We start from the raw sequence: 9,560 nt of genomic DNA, 5'->3' as shown, positions 1-9,560 counted from the left end.
CATGAATATACAAGAATTGCAACGGGCATCGCAACATCTCAAAATGACTATAGCTAATACACGTCTCAAAACGCGACACCTTGCCTGGCTTGACCCCAAGGCGGAAGAGTTCCTTTCCGTGCTTGGCCGTCTCCCAGGATGCCTTCCACTCGGCTTTCATGGTCTTGCGAATGGCGGATTTGGCTGGCGCCATCAGCGCTCGCAGGTGCTCTGGTTCCGGCGGCGGTTCGGCGGTCTGTCGTGAATTTGCATTGTGGCCGGCGGCTTCCTTGGCCGCTTTGTCGGCGGCCTCGTTCCCGGGCACCCCGACGTGTGCTGGAATCCATCGGAATTGCATGTCCCAGCCGTGGCCTCGCAGCTCGTCGAGCGCTTGGATGGCCTCCGCGAGGATGTATTGTCCCGATGGGTGCTTCAGGTTCCGCATCGCCTGGATGGCTGCCTGGTTGTCGGTAGAGATTGTGCACTTTCCGGCGCAGTGTGTCGCCAGGCTCACGTCAAGCGCCATTTTCAAGGCCAGCGCTAAGCCTCTGAGCTCGGCTGAGTACACTGTAGAGATGTCGGATGTGCCCATGCACTCGGTCCGCTTCGCGCAGACACCGTCGATTTGGAGTGCCGGCGATATGGCCGCTTCTCCGACATGTCCGTCGATGCGGCTGCCATCGGTGTAGATGCGGATAGTTCCGAAAGGTGTTCTGACACGAACGAAGGTAATCGGTCCATATGACCAGCCAGGTATGCTTGTACGTCCTTATCTCTAGCACTTATCTCTAATTGCGTCTTTCCTTCGAATTCCCGTTCGATTTCCAGTATGGGTCTTGACGTCGCGAAGATGTTCGCGCTAACCTTTGCTTGAAGCTTAATAATTTCAGAAAGAAACCTCTTTCGGCATCCATGCTCTACTTGGCATTCGTCCAGTGCGTCGACAATAAGATTTTGAAATAAAGAAAGACATGACGGCAGCCACAAGGTGACGAAGGCGAGGCTGCCCAACTCTGTGTTGTACTTGATGCCGTCCGCACAGCAGGTTGGATCTTGGATGAAGGGATACTTGATATTCTTTCAAGTGGTCGCTGGAATTTCTCTGCTTGTCAGCGTGCTATCTGGAGCGGCTCTCAGTGGTCTACAGAGTAAAAATTAGTGAATGTTAAGGAGGAATGAAGTCAAAAAGTGCAGCCAGATGCGAGGCGGTTTGGCATCGAAGTGTGAGAAGGCAGCACGTTGGCAGCAACGTCGGATACAGTTTCAGTTTCTACCGCAACCCTGGCGCAGTACCAATCTGACACCCTGCTTCCCGGTCGTCTAATGGCCCCGTGACGTGAGGAGCCACGGCGCTTCGCTATCACCAAAGCTCTGATCCGATGATTCGACAGTGCCAACTTCGTGTAACAAAGGAAGATGCTCACCTCCTATCGCTGTGCCGGCTTTGTTGCGTAGTGGAACGGCTCGGTTGGTAGCGCAACCCTGGTGGCGTTTTTGTATGCCGCCGCTGGCACAGGTACAACCCCTGTTCCTGACAAGCAGCCCGGACGCCAAAGATTCAGCTGCTGTATTCGTATTTTCTCAGGACCTCTCACCCACGGACTTCTTTCAAGCTGACGATGTGCTGACGATGGACTCCTCTACTCACCATCCGGCTCCCTGAGCCCGAGGGCAACCAAAGGCGCAACGCGCCCACGACGCAATCGCGACCGGCTCCAGTCGCTCTGACGCGCATTGTACCGCAAAGAACCTGGGTACTTGAACTCCGCGGCACCTCATGTCACGCCAAGGGTCGATGGGGAGATGGTCCTCCGAAAGACTCATCAGCGCCAACAGCTGGCTCCAAGATGTGAACCTGTCCATGCCGCCATGCCCACTGCACCGTCTGCACTTGCTCGACTTTCGTCGCGGAGCCGGTGGGCATGTCTCATGTCTGGATGACAAGTCAAGTATATCCAAATCTGATCCATGACTCTACCAGGCGAGCTTCGCCCGGAGTCGCTGAAATTGCTGCAGACCACCTTTCACTGAACCCGCTGCTTGACTACATGGTTGGTTATACATCATTCCAACAAATTCTCGCGACAACTTTGCGCCCCTGGTAAGCGCATTTTCCATACAAATCTCGCCTTGACGGCGATACGCGTTCAGCTTGCAAGCGAGGCTTTCGGGCGTAGCCACAACTTCCAGCCTGGGACGTAGACTTCTGCAAGCATTCCATACATCGCTGGACAAAGGCTGGCAATTGGAGGAAGAGGCCTTTAGGAAAGCCGAAATGACATGCACAACAATGCATTGTGTCCGCAAATTCCAAGTCTACCCTAGACTGTAAACCGTCAATGCTTAGCCTTAAAGGCGCACCAAGTTGATCAATTGATTGTTGCGGGCACCAGCGGGCAAGCTGGATGTTCGGTGACATGCTGACCGTAGCCGAGATGCGTTTTATATGCAGCAAATACAATCCTTATACACTATAGCAATAGTGATAACACCAACAGATTCTGTCTGATTGGTGACCACGACCCTCCCATTCGTCCAAGCTTACCCAAGAACGATCAGCCACTAGGCACCTTGAGCCTGTAACTATGGCCGGCTCCGAAACTCTTTTGAGTGAAGCAACGATTCTATTACCGATTTGAGAAGTGGTAATAAGGTTATTCAGCACAATCAAACCTTTCCAAGCCTCAGTGAAGGACTCAAGACGCGGCTGAAATGGGCGAGGCCTCGACTCAGCAACGGGCTACCAGTGTTTAGCAAGGAAGTCAATGTGTCCCAGATACGATACATCCCCTGAAACTTTCAAAAGGAGAAATTTCCCTCCGCCACCCCAGGTTCTAATGCAGAATCCTGGTCAGGGTAAAGATTGGAGCCAAAGAGTTGTTCGTGGTCTAGGCGTTGCCCCCTGCAATGCGGAGCACCCCCTTCACATTAGTCACGCGTCTAGGCACTGAGCAATAATATTTACGAACTTTCTCCATTGTATCGTTAGATTTCTTGCCTTGACTCGCCCCGTCTACCAATAACTGAATTGATCCTACTCACGATGCCTATTCTATGCCGTCCTTGTCGACACCATGCCTACTCTTCTGATCTGTCTTCTCCAGCCCGTCGCAGATTGTGGCCATTCTTGGCTGTAGCTCACACATGAGCTGTGGATATAAACCCTCTAGGATGGCAATATACTTTTGCAGGATTTCTCGCTGCGCAAGTAGGGACCGATTTCGCGTTTCTAGTAGCGAAATATATCGCATCATCGAACAAAAGACGTCCTAAGTTAAAGGTCAGTAACAATTACCAACCGTCAATCATATACTGTACTAACCTCATCCATTAGGATTGCAGTTGCGTTTCGTTATTTATTTGTCTAATGCCAGTCCTGTCCTGCTGTCCATATATATCAAGTCTCTGCCTTTGCGCATCTTTTCACAGGTTCTTGGATGGCCATTTTGGACTACCTGTATGGCAGTTGAATGAATAGGGGTTAGGCCACAATATCGCACCAGCGCAGCCAGCCTCCGTCTGTTGGCCACTGCATTTGCGCTAATTGGGCACGCTACGGCATACCAAGTGGCCTGATTTCCCACAATCCGACCCTGCCAGCGGTTGGGAGATTACAAGTGGGGCCACAAACTAGGTGGTACGTTGAGACACGCACGAACATTTTGGTTTCCCACTTTTCTTTCCCGCCTATCGGCAAAAGACTCGCGGGTGTATAATCTTGGCTAGAGGTGCCAAAGCTTTCCGGCCAACGCGTATGCCTGAATCTTTGCTACGGTAGAAGAAGCATTTGGTGATAAAATAATTCCCTAGTAGCCTCCTGCGACATGTGCTCTATTAACGTGAATCCATCAGCACAAAACACCCGAGATGCCTTGTCAACTACACTATTATCCTCCAACCGGTGTAGCTGCATGTTTTGGCTCAGAAAGGCTATGTTTGTCGATCTAATACTATTCTAGCCATCAAACGTTTTGAGCTGTAACGGATGCCATATCATTCGGACAAATCGGGATGAATTTCCGCGGAACTCATGGTTGCACTGCATGGGAGCCATGCGAGCCCAAGATCAAAGGCCTCTTTTTGCTCTCGCTACCACAGAGTTGACATTTTACCGAGCGAACAGCGAAGCCGGTCCCGACAATCACGTCCACTCACCTCATAGTCTCTTTCGGAACCAAGGAGCTATGGGTATTGGAAGGCCAGCTCTTCTAAACAACGGTGGCTGGTCGCGGGGTTTTTTCTCCCTGAAGGCAAGCTGCTCGACAGCCTCTGATTCCTTCGAAGAGTTTTTCCCTGCCGCCGCCCCGGCTCCTTCGAAGGGTTTTTCCCTGCCGCCGCCCCTCGGCCGGTTCTTTTCCTTGGAGCAAGCGAGGATGGATATAAAGCTTTGAAAGCTTTGGCAGAGGGGACGAGAGAATTCTGACCGGACAAAACCAAGGGTTGACCATCATGGCTACGGCCACTGCCCAACACTCCCGCTGACGGGATGAGGGCCTCGAACGAGAGCGCTAACCTGGGCCACGGCAGACCATGCTTGTTCATGTTAGGTTGCAGCCTTGGGGGAGCTGATACAATGCTGGATAAACTGTGGAAGAACTGATACTCAGAGAGACTAGCCATAGACACTTGTACTGTGTGCTGGGGACAACCTATCTCCTCTGCCGGGGTAGGTAAGCCGCCTCCTGAGAGTGAGCCTGGCGGCTCAACCTGCGCGGTCTTGCAAGAAGCGCTGGGTGAAGCTTATCTGTGGTTTCGATTTGTACATAGTTTAGCTCAGCACGTCCTGTGCTCCGATAGGAGACCTGACCGACTAAAGTCGCTGGACGGAAAATACATCATCATCATCATCATCATCATCCTCATCATCATCAACAGCGATAACCCAAATGTAGCACAGATGCAAGCGAGTATTGTTTACATCGCAAAAAGAGACAGGTCTTTATCAGACAATCCAATATGTTGGGTGATATTAGGGACGCGCCGACCTGCATGGACGGCACTGCGTGAAGGCTGGGGCGCCAACCAAGTATGCGCCAGCATCCAGAGTTTGGGCCAAAGGGGGGTTGCTACCAGTACAAGTAGCATGATGCTGCTAACAGCTTGTGAAACTACGTCAAACACCAGGAATAGTAGGGAAAAATTAACCTGCGGGTGTAATAGGCCGGGTCAGCTACAATGTCTCGGCCTGCGAAGCCGTGCACACCAGGAAGTTCCAGAGGGCAGCAAAGACCCGCCAGCCACATAGCCACTAGCTCCCTTTGCTATCGTTTCCAGTTGTCGACACTCCAACAGGGAAATGGAAAAATGTGTAGACTACAGAACACACTCAAAAAGTCTCCAATGTTCCAGTCCAGCCTACCGGGCCCATGCCAGTACCCCTGAATCTCGCTCTCTGTACCTCTCAGATCTCATTTCTCCACTCAAATCGATCCCCACAGATGGACGATTGATGCCCTACCTGAGCCCTGTACCCGCCGGTGCTCTGCATGTCTTGAACTTCAGACTTCAGATCCACAATCAACCGCAGGTGTGTGCTAGCACAAACAACACACTCCTGGCCTAGATTCATGTCCGGCCCTCGACTGATCCAGACGCTTCGAATAAGCCGGCATAAGCTCTGTGCCCAACTCCGTGTGCTGTTGCATTGTACCCAGTCTTCGCGCACCATAGCTTGCTTGCCCCATGCAAGCTACCCTTGGGGACCAGCCGATCAGTCTCTTCAAGTGCCTGTTCCGCCAAAGTCAGATAGCTTGCGGGACAGGCCGAGAAACAGGCGTCAGGACACCAATGCACAGTCCCGCACGCAACAACACCGTTTCTTTCTAGAGCGTATTGTACTGCTGGCCTGTATTGACCGAACTAGTTGACTGTTATCTCAGCCATACAACAGACAATCGTTCACCACGGTAGGCAGATTTTCCATCCACCGGCGCTCAACTTCTCGAACGAGGACCCTTCTGTAGCGAGCTGCATTTGTTGGACCATTGATCCTACTCAAGTAGCGGACCTATTGCATTTAGGCGCCCCGCCGCTAGACTTCACGACAAAATCCGAGACCACGGTCTATTCTCAACAGGCGCGGAATCCGCCGCCGCCGCCACAACAGCAACAGCAACAGCAGCATCACTCTTACTCTTACTTGCCGCAACGGGGACGCCAGCTTTCATTACATCTAATGCCCCAGCATGTGCTCCCTAACCAAGTAGAGCATGTTAGTTCTGCATCCTCCACTATGTGATCCGTCGTGGAAGTGGTCTCCGTCCGCCTCTATCTTGGCCCCTCAATGTGGTATCCACGTCGGTGCTTCTACAGACAACTTCGAAACCAGACATAACTCCCCTCCCCTCCCTTTTTTCCCCGGGCCACGGCAGCTGTCATCGCTTGGATCTTCCACGGTAGATGCCATGCCATTATCCACGCCTTTAGGTAAGAATAACTGTTTCTCGCTCGTCTTATAATCATGCTTGTTGGATGGAGGTCAAGCTTTGAGGCCTTACCTGCATTCGCATAGCGTACGACCTGGTGCCAAGCAGGAAGCGAAAACACTGGAAGTATGATGTTGACAGCATCGCAGAAGGAGGCAGATCTTTCTTGCGTTTGTTAGTCGCCACACTAGCGATACAGTCAGTTGACCGCTCCTATAGATACCTCGTAGCTGGTTCTGCAACTCCTCGTCGTGTTTCTTCTCGAAGTAGCCTCTCCGGATCACCTTAAGCACCTTTCCCCGATGCTTCTGGCGCGCTGTTCTGAGTTCCTGCTGCTTGCCGTTGTATTTTGCCATCTCTGCTGCTGACGCTCGGCTTGGACGACCGTACTTGTCTGTCAATTCTGCCTGAAACTGTTGAACTCACTTTCTAGCTGTTGAATAGCTCTATTTGAGCCAGATACCTGCATCATATCTTCAGGTACAATCTTAGGGGCGTTTTCATCCCTGCTGAGGACCATATGGTTGAGGAGTGCCAGCATTGGGGAATTCGTGCCTCTGCTGAGGAATGCGTCTTGGACAACGGCGTTCATCCGTGCATTGTGATAATAATTTTGGTAAACAGTACTATTCGGCTTGTGCCTCATTCCCTGATCTCTGACTGACTGGCGGTAGTTCGCTTGACGATGGTTAGCTACACTTGGCATACAAATGATGTTGAACTTACAATCAACTGTCTCGGCGTACCCACGGCGGTAACAATATTGTGATAATTTTTCGGACAGCCCCAATGCAATCCCTAGCCGATTAGAATGGCTGTCAAACACCGCAGCAGTCAGTGGTTCATCTGGCTTCTCCCCTAGCGAGTTGATGGTCTGCCGGAATACTGGTTTATGTCTCCATTCCTTCTTCAACTGAATCTTGACTGCTCTCCGACTCAGCTTGGTATTGAAGAAAGGACCTTCACTAGTCTGATAACCTTGATTGGCAATGACTTTCTCAGCTAGTGCTTTGGCAAGAATATGCGATGTCGGGCAAAGCCCGGGGTGTTTCTCTTCAACGAATAAGTACCACGTGGGGACAATTTTCTTGTTGTGTCCTTTATGCCACCGTAGCAGTAGTTGCACAGCCGGTTTGTCTGTCCCGTTGCCATCTTCAGGGTCGCGAAGAATCCAGAGGTCGATATCTTCCCAACAGAGCACGTGAAAGCTCGGATCAGTCCGCTCATCGACGTCATCGCAAACCCAGCAGCGCCGAGTCCGCGCACGCTCAACAGGGTAATATTCGACATCTGTATAGGCATCCGATTCATCTTCGTATTCTTTTAAGAGAGACTTTCGACCCGAAGGTTTGTTGTACACCAGCTCATGTTTTCGAGTTCTTCTTCTCGGGGTCTCTTCTGATAAGATCCAACTTGAGCTGCATCAAGTTCTTCGGTCATTTTTGCAACTTTGCAGTGTTAGACAGAGGGCGCGCGCGGGGTGCAACGAAATGGGTTACAAAGAGCGAAAGATGGAGACGAAGGACGATGACTTGTCGGTGCCATAAATTCTGCAGGTCGACCTTTTGTATTCGTTCCTTCGCGTATTCTACCTCCAGGTAGCAATAGTCTGCTGGATTCGGTTTTCTGATTTCGTTCGTACCCCTGCATGTAGGCGACTGATACATGGGCGCCCGGGCGCCCATTTATAGGTATTTGACGTTTCAATGACAACCCGATAAAATACATGTGAAAAGTTACAAAAAAGCTATTCTGGGATATATATCCACACAATACATATGGTAGTAGGTTTTTTTTTACAGTTTTGAATTTTTATTTATTATATTTGGGTGTTTAAAGCTGTCATATTTATATTCGGGCGCCCGGGCGCGCGACTTTTGGGAAATCATGACTAAGCGTCTGGCTTGATAACCTACAACTCTTTAAATTTGCCATATGCTTGGATATTAATAGTTTGAGAGTATAGATATAGTTCTTTACATGCTGTGGAAACTTTTATCGAATTTTAAGCTATTTTTGTTGATTTTATAGAAGGTAAAACATAAAGAAGTCTAATTAGGCGCCCGGGCGCCCATGTATCAGTCGCCCTGCATGTATCATGTACCCGCCGCGGTACCTCCCACCAATCCTGGCGAGTACAAGTGGGGAGGGTGTTCCGCGTATCCAAAAACTGAATCTCGGTCATCAGAAAACGGATTCGCTAACTGCAACACATGCATTAACGTTGTAACTACAGTACTGCAATACATACGCACATCTTTACCGTAATATTCTAAACACTTGCAACATTACTCTATCGCCAGTCTGGCGGGCGATTTCATCTCCGATAGCTGAGTCGTAGTCTACTTCATTTCCCTGCAGACTGTATCCTGCGAGCGCACTCTGATACCACGTAAGAATACCATGGCTACGTTATCCTGTCTAAGAAGTTTGATTTATGTAATTTAATGCAGCTCTATTTATCACCAAACTTATTTTATGTTAATACTAGTGCAACTACATGACTTAGGCTAGAGGCTGATAACATGGAGACTAATATCCCCTCCGTGAGCGCTTATGAGCCATTATATCCTTATACCAATCTTGGGCTTTCTTTCTTTGAGATGGCGTTGTCTGGTGGATGATTCGAAGGTCTTCGTCTTCAGCGGCGCCGGGGCAGTTAATGTAATAAACTTCCCCAGTTGTATCACTGTCAACATGATTCAGTGCAAAATCTGATGGTAATATCGCGTGCTGGAAGCTAATAACCTTAAGTCTTTAGAGTCTCCAAATCGACTAGCTTTTCCAGATTGTCCACAAAGACAAACGCGCTAGTCGTAGCAATGTGCAGCATAATAGGGCTATTTCGAAGACGAACCATTCGATTGAATGGCTTATTTGTGATTTCGTGTGGCGTCAACTCCGGTTTAGGCTTTCTTTTTTTCCATGCAAGTAGAATATGAACTGGGGATATATCTCTTGGTATAGCTGTGCCAGGTTTGAAGTTCTCGAGATATTCTAGGCCCCAGCCTATAAGGTAGGCGTCTGCTCCGTCTCGACAGGCCTTCATTAGGCCTTTTAAATCCTCTTGGCTTAAAATTGTAACCCAAATATGGGCATGCTGCGCTTTCTTCCATAAATCCGGTGTCAGAGGCACGACACCTATCTTAGCTGCCA

General features: G+C 50.0%; 2 protein-coding genes across 2 annotated transcripts in view; both read right to left on the bottom strand.

Moving 5' to 3' along the window:
* Positions 1 to 893, bottom strand: part of MAA_01398 (Ribonuclease H domain protein) — a gene marked incomplete at both ends in the record, with an annotated part of 1,554 nt that extends 661 nt beyond the window's left edge. Inside the window, 2 exons of the mRNA XM_007819396.1 lie at positions 80 to 692; positions 844 to 893. Of these exons, the coding sequence (XP_007817587.1) occupies positions 80 to 692; positions 844 to 893 (663 nt within the window). The remainder of the gene's footprint in view (positions 1 to 79; positions 693 to 843) is intronic.
* Positions 894 to 6,017: 5,124 nt separating this feature from the next.
* On the bottom strand, positions 6,018 to 7,844 carry MAA_01397 (uncharacterized protein; the record flags this gene model as incomplete). The annotated part of the gene is made up of 6 exons (XM_007819395.2): positions 6,018 to 6,173; positions 6,477 to 6,565; positions 6,628 to 6,817; positions 6,868 to 7,082; positions 7,131 to 7,694; positions 7,763 to 7,844. The coding sequence occupies 6 exons, from the start codon at positions 7,842 to 7,844 to the stop codon at positions 6,018 to 6,020; spliced, it is 1,296 nt and encodes a 431-aa protein (XP_007817586.2).
* Positions 7,845 to 9,560: the final 1,716 nt, after the last annotated feature.

Source organism: Metarhizium robertsii (assembly GCF_000187425.2).
Source record: "Metarhizium robertsii ARSEF 23 chromosome Unknown MAA_Scf_13, whole genome shotgun sequence".
NCBI classification, from domain to species: Eukaryota; Fungi; Ascomycota; class Sordariomycetes; order Hypocreales; family Clavicipitaceae; genus Metarhizium; species Metarhizium robertsii.
This window is presented reverse-complemented; position numbering and strand designations above follow the sequence as displayed.